The sequence below is a fragment of the Balaenoptera physalus genome (assembly GCF_965194825.1).
Source record: "Balaenoptera physalus genome assembly, chromosome: 2".
Lineage (NCBI taxonomy): Eukaryota > Metazoa > Chordata > Mammalia > Artiodactyla > Balaenopteridae > Balaenoptera > Balaenoptera physalus.
The window spans coordinates 129,057,942-129,077,939 of NC_138883.1; the positions used below are offsets into that span (position 1 = coordinate 129,057,942).

General features: G+C 40.5%; 1 protein-coding gene across 1 annotated transcript in view; it reads left to right on the forward strand.

Moving 5' to 3' along the window:
- CERS3 (ceramide synthase 3) overlaps window positions 1-19,998 on the forward strand; it is a 120,119-nt gene that overhangs the window by 11,495 nt on the left and 88,626 nt on the right. Inside the window, exon 3 of the mRNA XM_082448459.1 lies at window positions 19,704-19,877. Within this exon, the coding sequence (XP_082304585.1) occupies window positions 19,705-19,877 (173 nt within the window). The 5' untranslated portion in view covers window position 19,704. The remainder of the gene's footprint in view (window positions 1-19,703; window positions 19,878-19,998) is intronic.

Genomic DNA, 19,998 nt, shown 5'->3' on the forward strand with positions numbered 1-19,998 from the left:
TCCATAAAAATATGCAAATATGTTAATTTGGTATCATAGCAAAAGATCAAGAGTCAATCTATAATTTGCTTCTACTCTTGGGGTGAAGGCATGATGAAGTGGACTGAACATGGGCTAGAAAGGCAGACAGACCTAGATTTGAATAGCTCCTTCCTGCTTACTAATTATGAGACCTAGGTAAGTCAGTGAAATTCTTCAAACCTCAGTTTCCTTATTTATAAGCTATTTATTATAATGTCCATCACATGGCATTGTTTATTATAAGGAATAAAGAGACAAGTTATGCAGAGTGTCATCTGCATGACTGAAAAATGGTAGGCTTTCGATAAATAGTAGTCATTTCTCCAATTATTTGTTGATGCTTTGGCATGCTAGATCCTGTTCTGGGCATGGGGGTATCAGCAGTGAACAATGGAGGCAAGAACCTGCCCTCATGGAGCTGCCTGGTGCTTGTTTATTATATCATCGTGTGATTGACTTTCTTTGAAAATCATGTTGTAATTATTGAGATACTTTATAGTGGATACCACCCAGCTTTGACATAGCCTCTGAAGCAGGGTAGTGAAAGTCCTGTGCCAAGATTCCCCTAAAGCATAGTAAAATCAGGCAAAAAGCAAGAACATCAGATACTTGTTTTACAAAAGTCAGTTTGTTGTGCTAATCATTTCAGAGTTAGAGGTCAGGAAAGATGTGTTTTTATGCACACATTCACACATACATACACACACACACACACACACACACACACACACACACAGAGTTCATCTGAGTTTTCCTGGGCTCCCAAAGCCATAGCAGAAACCTTGCTGGCAGGATGCATGTGGGAGGAGGGTCTGGCTCCAAGAACTCATGGAACAGAGTGTAGTGTGGCAACCATTCATTTGCTTTGGGCCCCAGGCCATCTGCTCAGGAGCCTTGGGCTTTCCAAGGCCTCCACAGTGTGAATTTAAGGATGCAATACAAAGCTTGGACTGGAGATAATATACCTTTATAAAGACAGATTCAGGACAAGAGTGATTGATTTATTTACTGGCTAAAAGCCTGGAGTTAAGTAGGCCAGTTGACATCAAGAATGGCATTTCGGCATCTGTCCCTAACTTTGAATCCCAGTGAACGGCAGATAATAGCAGAGAGATAGGAGAGGAACACAGGGAAGCTCCCTCTGGAATCAAATGCAATTGTATTCTTCCTTTTCCTGGAAACACCTGCGCACACAATACCACTGACCTTATTGGTCTTACACACCGTGAGTTTGTTTTTATTTAGTTGGTAGACACAGAATGATTGAAGAAATCTTTGTGTCATCCCAGACAGACCAGAGAACTGGCACTCTGAAAGAAGACTTTCTTAAGTGGCAGGACTTACTTTCCTAAGCCCAGTGCAACAATCAATCTCATCATTTTATGGGTCATACTATGTATAACCTTAAGATTGTGTCTTACAGCAAGGATTTTAAATGATGAAAATATAAACTAAGTTAAAAGCCTAATTAGAATAAATTAGGGCTTAGGTATAAAAACCTCAAACAGCACATGGATGGAGAGATTAAGAACCTTTGACCTTGGGACTTCCCTGGTGGTCCAGTGGGTGAGAGTCCACACTCCCAATGCAGCGGACCTGGGTTCAATCCCTGAATGGAGAACTAGATCCCGCATGCATGCCACAACCAAGAAGTCTGCATGTCTCAATGAAGAGCCCGCGTGCTTCAACTAAGACTCAGCACAGCCAAAATAAATAAATAAATAAGTAAATATTTTTTTAAAAAAGAACCTTTGACCTTATACAACACTGTAACAGCCTAAATTTTCCCCAGGGATTTCTGTGGATGGGGGACAGATGTTCCATTGTAAATGGACTTCAGCTATCACTGTATTTTTGAAACAGTTAAATTATTTCCAAATTTCATTATTATCAGACCTTAAAGTCTGAGGAAGCCCAATAACAAGTAGAAGAGAGCTGTGTGAGAGGGAGTTTGACCTTGAGACACATTTCCCCTTTCCCAAGTAGGAGGATTTAAAATTTCTCAGGCAGGGAGTGTTTACATGCTGCTCAAATATAAAGTTAAAGGGTTTTGGTTCATTTTAAAAACGATTTCCTCTTTATTTTCTTGCCAACCTGGTCACTGGAAAGTCTGTGGAGGGCATCTGTACAGTGTTCTAAGGAGTGTGAACTGAACAGACCAGAGGCCTGACGTATAGCTGGCATTCGGTTTACAGAAGTTCCAATTCAATGGAAACTTTCCTTTTTTTTTTTCCTGAATTTTATCTTCAGGAAATACCAGGAAACTAATACATTTAACCAAAATTTCCAAATCCATCTGCTCAGTATTGGTACACACAAACACACACCACACACACACACAGATGCACATACACACACACACGACATAGACACAGACACACACAGACATACACATACACACACTACACAGACACACACACACGTTCGTGTGCATGTGCACAATATAAAAACAAAATCAAAAGATAGATACTTTTTGCGTGTGTGCAGCAAAGGTTTAGTTCTCCTGTCATAGATTGTGCTGCCTCCTTCCATCCTGTAGCTCTGCCTTCTGAAACATGTGACGTGTGGTCACTGGGCCTGGAGAAGGGAGAAATGGAAGCAGTTTTCTAGCTTTTTTGAAAACTGAGATATAATTGACATATTATACTAGTTTCAGGTATTGTTACATAGTAATTAAATATTTGTATATATTGTGAAATAATCACCAAACATAATTCTCGTTAATGGGAAAACTGTAAAATTCACAGCTAATGCATATATTTAGGTTATTTGAAGAGATAAAATATTACATTAAGGGACTTGAAATAATTTTTATTTATATTTCCATGTTCTAAAATGAAGTGATTAGGGAGGAAAAAGCATATGCCATAATCCATTTGTTCTTTATAGAGTACTTGTGTTCAAGAACAAGGCTTATTTCTTTTATTTTGATTCATTTGCCAGACATACTTTAGCAGATACTCAATAAATACTTGTTGGTTAGATTGATCCTGACACAGGCTGAACAATAATTATTTCAAGATTCAAGCAAAAATTCTGAGAGCATTTTCTTCAATAATGAAGATGACTTGACATCATTTAATAACTAAATTGGTTTCAATTTCTTCCCCTCAAATTTTGTTTTCTTGCTTGACATCTGATTAAAAATGTAAAGTATGCTGATGCTGAACAAATCTCAAACTGCGCAGATGGGCAATTTTCATTTGTGTTGTTCCCACAGGCTCACTGTCACTTCCGACCTTGGGTCAGCATTACAGGGCTTATAACGAGCTCCTCCTGTTCCATTAGCTGTAACTGGCTTTCCCTGACTTGTTTCCAATGGAAATATGCTTTCTGTGGAATGCTGGTCTACAACCAATTGTGGAAGAGAAAACGTCAGAGCATTACTAGATGATGACTGTAAAATAATATTCAAGTTGGATTTTCCTAAGTAATTGTTTCACAGATTACACTATTGCAGTGGTTTTCAAACCTCTTTTAATGATCACTGATGGTAAATACTTCTAGATCTCAACTCGGAACACACACGCACATTAACTGGAATAAAAGTTTCACAAAACAATACTTGATATGTATTGATGTTTTCTCTTCTATTCCATTCCACTCTATAAAATTTCTGGTCATGATCTACTAATTAATTTTGTAGCTGGTAGTGGTTCTCAATACTGGCTGAAAGTAAGAATCAACTAGGAAACTTTAAAAAAAAATACTAAAGCCAAAGGCACAACAGACCAATGAAATGGACTAGAGATTCCAGAAATAAACTTCCACTTTACATATTGGACACAATACATTTACTCCAATACATATTGGACCCTTGATTTATGACAGTATTGATAATATAGGGAAAGAATGACCATTTGAATATCCATATGGAAAAAAACCTTGTTTCTAACCTCAAAATGTATAGAGATCTAAATGTTAGTATGGATGTGACAGGTAAAACAATATAACTTCCGGATCTGTACTGTTCAGTGCAGTAGAAGTTGAATATCATGATTCTTTTGTTAACTTTCAGAGCATCTTTTTCTTTTTGGTCAACCTTAAGACACTTATAATTAAATTTCACTGGCGTGGGCTTCCCTGGTGGCGCAGTGGTTGAGAATCTGCCTGCCAATGCAGGGGACGCGGGTTCGAGCCCTGGTCTGGGAAGATCCCACATGCCGCGGAGCACCTGGGCCCGTGAGCCACAATTACTGAGCCTGCGCGTCTGGAGCCTGTGCTCCGCAACAAGAGAAACCGCGATAATTAGAGGCCCGCGCACCGCGATGAAGAGTGGCCCACACTTGCCACAACTAGAGAAAGCCCTCGCACAGAAACGAAGACCCAACACAGCCATAAATAAATAAATAATTTAAAAAATATTAAAAAAAAAAAAATTTTCACTGACGTGAATTACACAGGGGAACTCTGAATCCCCTCTTACAGCATGTGGAGCCAGCAACCTGCCCTGCAGGTCAGCCCAACCCCAGTTCCATCGCTCTCATCTAGGTTCACATGTGGTCCTGCTTTACAGAATCAGACTAGTCATTCATGGTAGCACTAATGGCAACTGTATGTTTTGGCAGAAAAAAATCTGAGGAAATACCCAATAAGTCTTAGTTTAGAGAAGAAGATTTTAAAAAGAAGGCTTAGAAACCCATAGACCCCAGATCAAGATCAATAGAGGAGTAGCCAGCAGATCACATTGGCACATGTTGGACCTCCCCCGACCAGGGAAAAGGGAGTTGGCTCTGTGCCTGACATGGCACTGACCTGGGACCTTGGTACTTGTCAGCATGGTGTTTTCTCTGATTCACAACAGCTAACGGCAGACATCAGAGACAAATGAAAATCATATAAATATATACGGGACAGAAATTTAAGGATGCCCTTTTGAAAAGAATGTATATTTGAAAAGTCTGGAAACCTAGGGAAATTTTTATTTTTAAATAATATGTTACATTTTCGTATAATATACCCAGAATGTTTTTTCTTCCAGATACTTTTGCAGTCAAAAGATCCCTAATTTTTTATTAAATAAAATATATTTATTTATTTGGCTGTGCTGGGTCTTAGTTGCGGCATGTGGGATCTTCGTTGCAGCATTTGGGATCTAGTTCCCTGACAAGGGATCGAACCTGGGCCCCCTGCATTGGGAGCACGGAGTCTTAACCACTGGACCGCTGGGGAAATCCCAAAAGATCCCTAAATTTAAAGCCATGGATTTAATCATTAATCCCCCCCAAAAGTATAATTAATAAATGAAATATTTTCTCTATGTTGCAGACTTTGCAGATACCCTATATGTCTCTCTATGTCTCTGTCTGTCTCTGTGTCTCTGTCTTTCCCCCTATCTACTTAAAATCTGGGTGTTATGCATTTTTTTTCTTTAAGGGGCTTCTTGCATTAGATAGAGCTAGACAGGAATGACTAGTTCTTTTCAGTTTTGAGATCTTATGAGTTACTTTCTCTTGGTGAGTAAATAGCAAGAGCTAGTGGCCATGGACAGAGGGAGAGGCTGCCCTGGCTGAGGAAGGGAGATGACCCATCCCTGTTTGCTCAAAGGAGGAAACAGTGACTATCCCAGCAGGTGCCCAATTTCCTAATCTCATGCCAGCACTTCTTGCCAGGGGGAAATCTCCCCTTTTATTTATTTATTATTATTTTTTAATGATTTCTGAGTTAAAGAAGGAAACTGTTGGGAACGTGTAATTGAGATTATTTTTCTGTACTCCTTCACCGCTTCCCTGCCCTCTGCTCTAGGTTCTCACACCCACTGCACCCCACCCTCATCTGAAGATTATGGGAATCTTTGTCATCTTGTTCTTTTCTAGGAGATGTTTCCTTCTGCAGTGGCAGCAGGAAACATTCCATAAGCATATATTTTAAATATTAAAATTGGAGGCTTGCTTCATCAGTGCTCTAATAACACCAAGTCCTTCCCTAAAAGTAACTTGCTTCCTCTTTATCAGTGAGTGAGACAGATGTTCCAGATTCCTTCTTGATCGCGGTGTGGCTCTGTACCCTTCTATAGGTTTCACTCTCTTTCATAAGAGATTCCTTTGGTGACACTGCCCCCGATGGCTACCGTGTTGTAAGAAATCCTGCTGACACTGAGGAAATGAATTACCCTGTCAAGGAAATGGATTATCCCTCAGAAAAGCTGCTCCCCCACCAACACTTGGTCGGGTAACCTCAATACTGATCAGGGTATTATAGGAAATCAGTGAATGATGGCTGGCTGTAGTGCCACCTGGAAGTCCATAGTGCTGTTGATGAGGAAATGTAAACAGTGACCACAGTACCAACACCTGCAGCTTACTGGGCACTTACTATACACCGAGCATTACAAAGTGATTTAGACACATGACCTCATTTCATCCTGACCTAGAGTTTACAAACATAAAAATCATTATACCTGTTTTACAGATGAGGTCATATAGCTGGAAAGGGGTAGGATGGGCATTCAGATTCCCAAACATCTATTCTTGACAAGCCAATAGGCCTTGGGTTCCTATGCTCCTGTCCTGAAATTCTATCCCAGTGTGTTGTGGGGGGAAGGTCTGGGCATCCCAATTCCAGGTGAGTCGGATCATTGGGAAGGTTGGAACTAGGTGACACTATGCAAGACAGCCTCTCCAGGATTTGTCTCCAGACTTTCTGTTTAGTAGAGTTTGTGCCCATTATGTGGGCTTCCTTTACTGAAAGAAGAATATGAAACCAGTTATCTTTTCCCAGTAGTGAGAGATGTGGACATAGTGGCGGGAAGGTAGTTGTGAAGGAACAGGAGATGTCCCATTCCTCTCCCTTGGAGAATCTTTTTAAACTTAGCATTTAATCTTATTATTTAAACCAGCCTGACATGGGATTCTTGCCCCTACCCAATAAAGTCAGGATAATAAGATACTATCATTACATAACATTGATTCTGTACTTTACCGTATTCAGGTAGAGTACATACATACCTAATCACTCTTAATCCACAACAGGTCTTTGCAGTAGGTAGAATTAGCACCATTTAATTCAGACGAAGATTCAGAGATTGAGTTGTCCAAGACCTAGCTATTGACAGGTCTGGCCCTTGAACAGGCTGTCTGACTCCAGGGCCAAGGTTCTTTCTTTTTGAGCTGTTTGAAAGACAGTGAGCTACTTGAGGTAGTGTATGTAGCACTGCATTCTTTTTAAAAAATTCTTAAATTGCAGGCTTGTGATTTGTATGGTGGTCTTCCTGACCTGAGGCTAAGTGAGTGGGGAGCTTCTGCAGAACCTGCCACAGTGCACAGGAGGGCTTTGCACCCAGCCAATCCTCCAGTTTCTCCAGTGGGAAAACCTGAGACAGAATCAGGGCCTGGCCTCAGGTTCCTCTGTGAGTCACTAGCAGCAGCGAGGTTCTCAACTCCCTTGCTTTTGCCTGCATCAATCCCTTGTGCCTGAGACTAATAACAGCGTAATTTATGAAGCAAGATGTGTGACTCACCAGGCAAGGGAGGAGAGGTTTCAAGGAAGGGCGCGGTGGAGAGGAGCAACATATTTAACAGCAACTGGAAAGGAAATGCTGACATGATGGTAATTGGGTTAAAATTTCTTTACATTGCAGCACCATTGCCTGGTTCCCCAGCTGTTAATTTATATTTTAGACTTCTAAAGTTAACTAAAAAGAGGGGCGGGAACAGGGGAAAGAGGGGAAGGGAATTCTACCTTTGAAGGCAGAATTATCAAATCTATGTAACTTTCTCATAAATTTCTTCTCAATCATCTTGGACCCCTTTACTTTGAACCCCAGGATTTGCCTTCTTCTAAAATTTATCCATTGTGTAACTTCGCTTTACATCCTTCTGATTTCAGTCATACCTGTTTTTCTGCAAGCTCCTATCCATGTTACCAGTCTAAATAAACTTCCTCAGTCACTTACCTCTCTTGTTCCTGAGCTGGCCTTTGGCAGTCTTTGTCAATTAATGACCAGGACAGAGATGAACCAGAGATCCGATAAAGGTGAAGAGGCATCCAGGAGAATTACTTTTTGGTGAATACTCCCTCCTTAAATGGCTTTTTCTGCATTATCTTTATTATCTCCAGAACCTAAAGTCAGTTTATAGATAGGTCACAAGAGCCTGTCTTCCTGTTGACCAAGGAAGCACATTTTAAATTTTCAGTTACCTGTTTGTGTGTGTAAAAAGGCTGTGATAAGTTTTATGTAGGTAGCAAACTTGCCTTACTTCAAATCATCTATTAGTTTTTGTATATGAAACATTAACTTAAAAAGTGAGCCTCTTAAAATATATTAATGTGAAATAAATCACCTTAATAACACCTTTTAGTATGGGAAGCTGGATGCATACTGGGAAAACAATAATTTAAAATCTTAAATATGCAGAGTTTTACTGTTCTAGCATATCAATTATTTTTTCATGTTTCTTCCTAGTTTTTGTCTTTACACACACGCTCACACACATATATGTGTATGTATAAAATAGTATATTATACGAGATCATATACCATCATATGATCATAGTATAGATATAATTCTGAATTTTCTTTTTTTAAACGTGTCATAACACTTTTCATGTTTATAAATTTTATAATTTTAGCATTAATTGATTATTATTATATAGAGTTAACATTTCAAAATGTACTTAAACATTCCATATTTTAAAAATCCATTATTTACTAATACTGAAGTGTTATTTATTAACTATAGTTTAAAAAGTTTTCTGTCCAGTTTACACGTATTTCTAGGTAGGCATGAACATTTTAGTGACTCCTAAAATTTATTATCCGATTCCAAAAGGGTGGTATCATTTATGTTGCCACCAGTAACATAGGAATGTACATTTATATGTAAATGATATATATGAGACATTTATAGCATAGTTAGCACTGAGTATTATTTTTAAATAATGTCTTCTAATTTAATAGGTGTCAATTATAGAATTTTAGGACCTGGAAGTTCATTTAGTTGCTCTCTTTAGAAGGGCAACCTGGTATTTGATAGCTTGACTCCAATTTACCATTTAACAGGCATGTAATACAGTGATTTACAAATATTTACTCACTTTGTTATTTTAACAACCTCATCAGGGTGGTACAATTATTATTTCCGTTTTGTAGATGTGGAAACTGACATTAAATTAGCTGTCCAAGGGCGCATAGCTAGTTAAGTGTCAGAACCCAGGCAGTCTGGCTCCAGAGTCCATGTGCTTGACGACTGTGTTATAATGGCTCCTTTAATATCTATTTAGCATTTACTGTTTGTACGCTTTCCATATGCCAACTTATGGGTGCTATTGTGAGCAAAACAATTTTAGTCCCTGCCCTCATGGATCTGGAAGTCTGGGGAGGGAACCAGACTTTAATCAAATCAACATATATATAATTACAAATTTGATACACGTTATGAAGAAAAAGAATGGAGTGATGGTAGCATCTAACAGGAATATTTCTTTTAGCTGTAAGAGTGATGGGGGGGCAGGGGTCATGGAAAGTCTTGATGCAGATCTTAGATATACTTAAATTGAGACTTGAAGGATAAGGAGGAGAGAGTAGGGTGAAGATGGGTGAAAAGAGCATTCTAGGCAGAAGGAATAGTCTATGCATATGCCCCGAAGCAGGAAAGGACTTTCCCTTCTGCTCTAAGGGTCATAAAGCTGACCGGCTTGCTTGTGGGATCACAAAGTGAGGGGAAGGGGGCGCATAAGTGAGCCTGGAAAAGCAGACAGGGGTCCAGTGGTCCAGGGCCATGCCACAAGCTTCTCACTCACAGAAGAGTGCACACAGGGGGAGGAAGGTGAGAGCTGCCTCCAAACACAGCTGGAGTTGTTTTGGGCAATAAGCCACCGGCAGAGCCATCCCCAAGTGGCGTTTCTTCTGCGCACAACAGCAAATGGTGACCCTGCCTGTGCTTTTCTAGGAATTAAACTTCACTGGCTCATTATTTGAGTTAGGAAGGGGATATTTAAGTTAGGAACCTAGATCAAGGCATATTGTGAAGTCTTATTATAGAGCCAAGAGAAACATGGCCTGAAGAGAACAGCACCAGGGGAGAGCCTTCGCTTGAGAGAGAACATGACCCTGTACAGATGCCAAGTGCCTTGTTGGCATTTTAGGGGTTTATTAGTTTTGCTGGAAATTTTTCCATAATGTGTACTAACAATGAAAAAGTATTGTTCTAGTAGAAAGTGATAGCTGGCTCATGGGGACATTAACCTATGCTTTGGAATCAGTGGAAGCAAAAAGGCAGAAGCACATCTTCCTAAAATCTCAAGTCAACTTTTACTCTATAAGCAAACTCTATATACAATATTAGAAGGGGAAAATGAGAAGGCCCTTTTTTCTAATTTCAATTTCAGAGGCCTTTTGATTTGCTCAATATAACTTTAGCTTTTGTTAATTAGTATTAGAGTAAGCACATAAAGTTTGTTGGACTTTTCCATCAAGTCAATCAGGATTAGAGAATGAAGGACTGGGCAGTAGGAAGAACTCTAAAGAGTACAGGAATCACAGCTATAGGAAGCAGTCATGACCCCTGGGGCGGAGATAGAGTACACAAGGAAGAGGCCTCCAGGGCTGATGTGCAGACCCTGATGAAGAGGGCACAGAGGGGTCGCTATGGAAAACCAGCAGAACTGGCTGGCTACGGAACTAGCCCTCAGAAACTTGCGGGAAATCTGCCCTCTAGGGTACTGTTCATTGGGAAGTGTCTCGCTGGAGACACTCAGCCACAAAACTCCCCAGGAAGGTGCTGGTGGATTCTGCTGGCTGCTGGGGGCTGCTGGAGCCTTCACTGGGAGTGCACCAGAGCCAAAAGTGAAGCTTCTTCCTCCTGCAATGTCTCTCCACCACTCCCTACTTAGAAAGGTCCTGGGCCAGCTGGCAAAAGGAAATAGGTAAATGGACCAAAGGTACCAGACTTATTTCACAGAGCAGGCAAACAGGGTCAAAATCTAATGACATACATGGAATAGAAGTTTATTTCTCTTGTACATAACAATCCAGATATGGGTGGACCAGGGCTAATGTGCTAATTGGCTTCAAAAATTGCTCCAGTTCTGTCATCCCCATTTCCAGCTGTCAGGAAGGAAGACAGAGAGAAGCCAGGACATGCAGCTTGGTCTTTAGGGAGATTACCCAAATCAGTTCCCACTCCTGTGTCATTGACCCAGACATGGTCACGCATGGCCGCACCTAGCTGTGCTAGAGGGAGGTTGGGAAATGTTGCCTCGTGTGGCAGGGCAGCCACGTGCCAGGTTAAACCTGGGGAGGGTGGGGGTCTGTAACTAAAAGGCAGAATCAATGGATACTTAGGACATCCTGACACCCCTCAATGGCATCTTTGAGGCGATACCATGTTTTTGCTACAGATCTTCTGAAATTTTCTTTTTCATCTCTAAATCTGTTCTGAATTTCTTTGAGGCTTTAAGTTGGTATAATTGTAAAATGCAATATGAGGAAATTAAAATTGTTTTTATCTTGTTGTAAGTTAATTACTTCTTTACATAGAGTATAGGGTTTTTTTTTCCTTCTCTTCAGTTTTCTAAAGCTATAAGCCCAGACATTTATTAGCTTTTTATAAACTAACTTAGTCATAATAAATATCCTTCAGAGTTAAGTTGCTCTGTCATTTGCATTGTCTTATCCATGTGAAATGGCGCAACTTAAAATGCTTTCAGAATTGGAATTTACAGCTGGCTCAGTCCTTACACTGTTCACAGGAAGCAAGTAGCTGCTCATGTTTTCTTTTGTGTTTTATCTTAAAGGCATAAACCAGTTCTTTTGGCTGAGTTAGTAGAGTTAAGGTAGACTGAAGGTAGATAAACATGTTTACCTGACCTCCTGCACCAAATTTTAAAAATTGTTCTCCAACTAATGAAAATGAAGTTGTACATAGTTATCAATAAATTAGATATAATTTTTGGCCATAGTGTCACGCCTTTATTGTTCATTCCAGCCTCAGTAAACCCTCCATCAGTTCATTCAGCAAGCACTTGTATAGTGTCTACTGTGTGGCAAACTTTGGGTATACAGTAGTGTATGAGCCACGCAAGGTCCTTGCTCTTCTGGAGCTGACTTTCTCTTCACCAGAGAACCCTGGTCCCTCTGTAATCCAGCTGGTCACCCAGTCACAAAAACTCTCACCAACTCTCATATCCTCCAACCATAATAATACTCAGAAATTGTGAATACTGATTCAAGAGTGTCTCTCACTGAATTGCTCAGGAATATGCCTTTACTTCAATTTAACTTGTTTTCCTAACTTCCCATTTCTCATCACCGTCCTCTACCTGAGAGATATTTTCTGTTCTGTGGAGATACTTTCTTGTCACTCCCCTCTATCCAAGAGATATGTTCTGTAGAGTTATCTTCTAAACTGCTGTGATGTTTACAGTAGGGATTAGATGGATAGTTACCAGAAGCTGTCCAAAGACTCAGCCTGACTTGGAGTTCTTACCTCAGCAATAGTTTGAGTACCACATTTTTTCAGTACTTTACAAAAATGTTGCTTCAAATAGTGATAAACTTGTAACCCAGATGATTTTATTTCTTCAAGTCTTAAGGTCAGATTTAATGGTGTGTGTCTGAGAAAGTGGCTCAACAGGCTTCCTTCACCCTGATGGGTTCTGTATCCATGAGGTCAGAAAATAATGAGTCATAAAAACCTACATTCATTAGATTGTCTTCCTGCAAACTACTGGCAGCTGGAGTTGAAAATAGGGTTTAAAATTTCCACAGTATTAGTGGGAAAACACAGCTGGGCTATGATGCCACCTCCATTACTGAACTTCCCCAAAGTAAAGAGAAATAACTGCAGGTACTTTTCTTGTAAATATTTCCTATTTTTAAAAATAGCTTCAGATTCTTTTATATAAATAAAAATTGTAGTTCCTTCAGATTTTTTTTTTATGTAAGTAGGAATTTCAGTACTTAGAGAATGTACAAAGGATGGGAGAAAATGGAGTTTGAGTAGCTGATGAGAAAAAAGGGACTGAGAATGGCCAAGGAGTAAATGAATACATTTGCTTCAGAGAGAACACTAAGCAGAGACTGAAAAGTTGTCAACACGGTTGGCAATTTTCAGTTGCCAGAAAGGCCTAGAGTTCAGCCAAATGAATCAAGATGAGAAATGGGCTAGGAGTTTGATGTGGGAGTCAGTGAGCTTCTCAGAGTGTTCAAAAGTGACTGAGTCACAGGCAGGGCTCCTGAATGACAGATTCATTGTCGCAAATGCTCAGGATTTTTTTTTTTTTAGAGCAGTAACTTGTGGGGTTTTAAAAACACACGTATCTCTCCATCTCAATATTTTCGAATTCTCTTTCCATCTGAGGATTGTTTAAATATCACAATAGTTAGTTAACACACCATACAGGTACCATTCCACTCACTGTGTAGGTAATGTTTGTCATCCACCAAGCATCTTTTTAAGGCTGAGTCAGGGAAGCCTGCAGCCTCTGTTACACTGAACAACCAAAAAACCCTTAAGTAGTGACTGAGTGCCACTGTCACATTTGAAATGTAGGCGGAACAGGAGCAAAAATGGGAGAGAAAGAAAGAAAAGGGGACCAACAAGTGTCCACTGTGGGCAAGATGAGATCCAAGGCTAACCAGAGGGAGAAACTGACAGATGCTACAAGTTACCAGCCCCTCCTCAGTTACTCAAGGGAGTTCCTGCTTCTCCATTTAAACTTTAGAAGGAAATCCTAAGGACAGGCACTTCTGCTAAATTTAAGGTTCAGACAGCTGAATTGGAGCTGTCCGTTTCTCCTGAAGGAGAGTGGGGAAAATGCTAGGTGTATCAGTCAGTGCCCTTGATTGTAAGCAATGGAATCCACCTCTTTCTTACTACCTTAAACAAAAGGCTTCACTGAAAGTGACTCACAGCACCAAAAGAAGGGTGGTGGACCAGACCTGGACCACAGTAGAAGCCAAGAGACTAAGGCGATCAGGAAAGCCAGGAAGCCGAGAGATGACAGCTGTCTTCTCAGCAGCAGCAGCCTAGGCAGAATGCCATCTGCTGCTGGTGCTGCTCGTCCCGGTCTGGTCCAGATTCAAAGTCCTGAGTAAAGCCTCCATTTTGCCAACCCCAGGCCATCCCAGGCCAACTGCTAGCAGATGGAGAATTGTCCATCTTGGCTTTCACAGTGGGAAAGGCATGGTACCAACTCTACACACATTGCTGATTTCCTCTGCTACTAGGAGGGCTGGAAGCTGGGCTACCTCTAGAACAGCACATCCTGTACACTAGAGTCAGGGAAAGATGACTGTAAAGGATGCCAGAGGTCCTGGAACAAGCTTGGGGCCTTAAGACAGCTACTGAGAGGCTAAGAGAATATGACTTGCTTCTTGCTACTAGACTGAAATGGCAGAAAAGAGGAAGAGAGTGCCAGTCCCCGTTCTCTCTCTGCTTAGCCCTGGATCTCATCTTGAGAGCAAGTATGGTAGAGAAGCTGGCTGGAGGGTTAGCCTGGATGAGTAAAGCCCACTGCCCAGAGCTAGACTGTTGACCTGTGGATGTCTACTGAACACTCTATACCAAAGTCTGTCATCTGAGAGAACCATTTCTCCTTCAGAGGAGTTAGTCTGTTTTTACTTTTTAAAGCATGAAATATTTTTTTTTATCCCAGAAAGCCATTAACTTTAAAATCATGCTGAAGTCTGAATCTGGATATAGTCTTTCCTTCACTATTTATTTTTCTGGGTTCATGAACACAATCTTTTTTTTTTTTTTTTTTGGCTGCACCGCACAGCTTGCGGGATCTTAGTTCCTTGACCAAGGATCAAACCCGCATCCTTGGCAGTGAAAGTGTGGAGCATTAACCACTGCACCACCTGGGAATTGCCCATAGACACAACCTTGACTCAGGTGAATTTGGGAGGTAAAACTTAAGACCCTGGGCTTCCCTGGTGGCGCAGTGGTTGAGAATCTGCCTGCCAATGCAGGGGACACGGGTTCGAGCCCTGGTCTGGGAAGATCCCACATGCTGCGGAGCAACTAGGCCTGTGAGCCACAATTGCTGAGCCTGCGCGTCTGGAACCTGTGCTCCACAAGAGAGGCCGCGATAGTGAGAGGCCTGCGCACCGCAATGAAGAGTGGCCCCCACTTGCCGCAACTAGAGAAAGCCCTCGCACAGAGACGAAGACCCAACACAGCCAAAAAATAAATAAATAAATAAAATTTTAAAAAAAAACAAAAAACTTAAGACCCTTAAATGAGATGATAGGAAGCTTTAGCATGAAGTTCAGGCTGAGTCATGGATTAAAAGATGTAAAGGTTAAAGGAGGATGAAGCTGAGAAGGAGACTTATTTATTTATTTATTTACTTATTTTATTAAAAAAATTTTTTTTAACATCTTTATTGGAGTATAATTGCTTTACAATGGTGTGTTAGTTTCTGCTTGATAGCAAAGTGAATCAGCTATACATATACATATATCCCCATATCTCCTCCCTCTTGCGTCTCCCTCCCACCCTCCCTATCTCACCCCTCTAGGTGGTCACAAAGCACGGAGCTGATCTCCCTGTGCTATGCGGTTGCTTCCCACTAGCTATCTATTTTACATTTGGTAGTATATATAAGTCAGAAGGAGACTTTTTAACTTTTTTTATTTTAGATATAACTCACATACCATATAATTCACCCATTTAAAGTGTGCAATCTAATGTTATATTCACAGAGTTGTGCAACCAGCACCACATTCAATTTATGAACATTTTCATCACCCCCAAAAGAAACCCTGTACCCGTAGGCAGCCACTCCCCACTTCCCCCCACACCCCCGTGTACACCCTAAGGAACTACTAACCTACTGTTTGTCTCCCTATGTTTGCCTATTCTGAACATTTCACATGACCGGAATCATACAATATGTGCCTTTTGAGCCTGGCTTCTTTTACTTAGCATGTTTTCAAGAGCCATCCATGTCGTAGCATGAATCCTTTCAATTCTCTTGAGTATATACCTAGGAGTAGGATTGCTGGGTCATATGGTAACTCCGTGTTTAACATTTCAAGGAACTGCCGGACTGTTTTCCACAGCAGCTGCACCATTTTACTTTCCCTCAAGCAATATATGAGGGTGCCAATTTCTCCACATCCTGCCAACATTGTTATCTTTTTGGTTATAGCCATCTTAGTGGGTATAATGAGGGTATCTCTGGGTTTGTTTCTTATTTGCATTCCCCTCATGGCTAATGATGTTGAGCATTTTTTCATGTGCCTTTTGGCCATTTGTATATCTTCTCTGATGAAATGTCTATTCAGATCCTTTGCCCATTTTAAAATTGGGTTATTTGTCCTTTTATTATTGAGTTCTAAGTGTTCTTCATACATTCTAAATACAAGTCCCTTATCAGATATATGATTTTCAAATATTTCCTCCCATTCTATGGATTGTCTTTTAACTTTCTTGATGGTATCCATTGAAACACAAAATGTTTTAATTTTGATGAAGTCCAATTTATCTATTTTTTATTTTGTTGTTTGTGCTTTGGGTGTCATATGCAAGAAGGCTTTGCTTAACCCCAGGTGCTGAAGATTTACTCCTATATAATATTCTAAGAGAGTTATTATTTTAGCTCTTATATTTAGAACTGTGCTTCATTTTGAGTTAATTTTTGTGTGTCCTGTGAAGAAGAGATTCTTAACTCTTTTTAAGCAGCAGTAATTGATGTTTGGTGGCAGCACATGAAGAAAGAGTAAATAGTGTAGATTTTTTTTCTCAATTTGAACTACATATTCCAGGGGACCACCCTTAACTTCTGAGTTCTTTCTCTCTCCTCATATATGTTATTGGTTGTTCAATATTAAAGTTACTAGGCTTTCAACAAATCTTGTTTCATTGCTTGCATATTATTTAGCATGGCACCCCCTATATAACCATTGTAAGCTGTTTATTTAGTTATATTTCACACTGGACAAAATAATCTTTACTGCCTGGAGTTGCATTTTAGGAGTGAGCAAACTATTTTGTATAATGATTATTATAATAGTATCAAAACTAGCTCACTGCCATTGCTATTTGTTCCCTGAGTCATAGTCTATTAAATTTGGAGCTAATAAAGTAATGAACATGCTAAGGCAAACTTTCAGGAAGAAATAGATCTGCCCTTGCAGGAGTAGATCGTTCTGATACAGTGAGGGACACAGGCATGGTACAAGGTTTGTCCATTACAGGAGAGACTCCCATGACCTGGGCTCATTTCTAAGATCTGTAGGAAGTTTAAATTTTAGCTGTAGTCTCACTCAAAGAATTGTGCCTGTTCTTGTTCTGACCCAATCTGGCTGTGCGCTTCAACGCAGATTTCCTCTCTTAATTCCCTCTTTGGTCAGTTATGTCAGATGGCCCAGGCAACCAAGCTGGAATCCTCAGCTCCCTTGCCAAAGTGTGTTAATTCTTCCTGCCTAACAACTCTTTCATCAGTTCTCACTGTCTCCTCCCGAGTCCAGATCCAGGTCAGTCCTGACCCAGTTGTAAGCTCCCTGAAGTCTAAGATCATCCCTTTCCTTTCTGTAGACCCAAAGACTGATAGAAAGTATTCAATAAATATTTCTTGATGATCTTTATTCCACCATATTTGCACAATTTTGCGACAGTATTAATGCTGCTTACCCTCCTCCAGGGTAGAAGTTACAGTAAAATGATTAATACATGAAAAAGAAGGCAGCCCCTCTCCTTCTCCACACAAGGCTTGCAGGTGTGGGTGTGACCGGTTTCCTGCTACTTTGCATGCACATGTCTCTGAGCAGCAGATGAGAAATGAAATAAAGTAGGGAATATCTCACCATGGTTAGTTATTTGGTTTTGGTGTGGATTTTTCTGAAGCATATTGAGGTCCACACTCTGGAATTCTTCCTCATCTGAAATCAGAAATCTGTAATGTTGATACTCCACTCTGATCCTCACCTCTGATTGAGTGTTCCCGCTCTCTTGGGTCCCACTCCCGCCAGACTTGTTCTTTGGCCTCTGGTCCCTTGAGTTTTGTATTTTTTTCCCTCCTTCTCATTTCTTTCTTGGCCTCTCTTTATTCTCTACCCAGTTTGGATCTCATGTGTAATCTCATAAATGGCGTGATCAGCATGTTCAGCTCCCTGATACCGCTGCTCTCTGCAGCTTCCAATTTCTGACCATATTTAGTGCTTCAAACTCCTAATTGCTCTCCATTCTTCGTGTGTCCTGAAATGTACAGAGAGCGGCCATGTGTGTGCCTGGCCGGGGGTTCTGGAGGCTGAAACCCAGATCTCATTCTGCTGGGAAGAAGGGCTGTGTCTGCCCAGAGGAGACACCATCCTCTAATCGACACAAAGATACCACATGGGCTCGCAGAGGACCTGGCTGCCCAAGCAACCTTTCTAAAATATCTGATTATTTTATTCCTCTGCATAATACTCTTCCTGGGTTCCACTGGTTAAAGCCCAAGCTCCTTAGCCTGGATTGCAGACACTTTGTGACCAAGTCTGAACTGTCTCACCAGCCTTTTGATGAGAGTTGCCGTATGATTTATTACCCAAACTGGGACACTTCTGAAAGGAAGGGGCACTATTACTAATTATGCCAGGACAATAAACTGAGACTCTGGGCACTTGTGTGTGACCCAGCATCCCACACCTTGGATTCTTAGGCTGTGGTAGAACCACACTGCTGGCGGTGTTCCATGGGCACCTGGTATTTACAAATCAAGAGGTTTTGACAGAGTTATTTTGACCACCCTGTTGTGAATCTGAGGACATTTGACTTCTTTCTCAGATTAACTGTTAAAGGATTACATCAAAACATCCTCAAGGTCAAAATGTCAGGATTAAAATTGTCATAGCCTAAATGATGAGATTGGAGCATCTAAATATTCGTCTATGTTTCTGGTTACTTGATCAGTGTACTTTCTCTCCTTAAAACTTCTATTCCCTTTTTCCCATTTTCCTGCCTTTCCCTGGTTTACTTCCACTTACCATTTAAGACATCTTGAACATTGTTCAAGATCATCTGCTCCAGTGGGCTTTCCCGACGTGTCTTGGCTGGGCTCAGTGCTGGTCACCTTGTTCCCACAGCACCCACTACAAACCTGTTTCATTGTACCTGAAAAAAGTGTGTCAGAGTTGTCTGTCAGGCCTGCCTTGCCCACAGAATATAAGGTCCTTAAGGCAAGAACGCTGTCTTTTTAATCTTTGCATCCTCAGTGCCTAGCACAGGGCTTGACAAATAATAGAATCTCTGTAAATATTTGTTGACATGGACTAATTTGAATTCTTTATTGTAATACAAAGTTAAATATGCTTGTCCTTTATCTCCTGGAGAAGTTCTTAGGATACTAGTGAAGGTTTATACATACTTGGAGCTTTCATGAGGTTGGCCTTTGGCATGTTGAAGTTGTAGAGATTATTGTTAGATTAATTTTCATATGATAGAAACATATAAGAGGAAGACACATACCCATAATATTAACACATGTTGTGCCAAGAGTGTGAACAGTGGTGTGTTAAACTTCAGTTTGCCATGCCACAGCCGAAATTCTTCTGAGAGTGTTGGCAGAGTAATTCCTGTTTAATGCAATGAAGCTCCATGAAGCCTGGTAAATAATAGTACTCCGTTCTGTTCAATAATAGTACCCTGTGTTCTAAACTCTCTGGTTTAGGTATTTTGAGTAAAGGTGTCAATGTTGTCTCAATTTTAAGTATTTGTTCTATAAGTCTAATGTATTCTTTTTCCATCTCTCTAGAATGTTTCAGATGTTTAAAGATTGGTTTTGGTTGGAAAGATTCTGGCTTCCTCCAACAATAAAGTGGTCAGATCTTGAAGATCATGATGGACTCGTCTTTGTGAAACCCTCTCATTTATATATGACCATTCCATATGCTTTTGGCTTGATAATTATCAGACATTTTTTTGAAAAGTAAGTAGTGTTTGTATGTCTTTCCTCCCCATTCCCCTTCTTTGCCCCACCTCTAGAATAAAGAATTTTGGTAAGATTCTTAAAGAATGTGTTATTCAGAGGTCACCACTAATGGGCTACA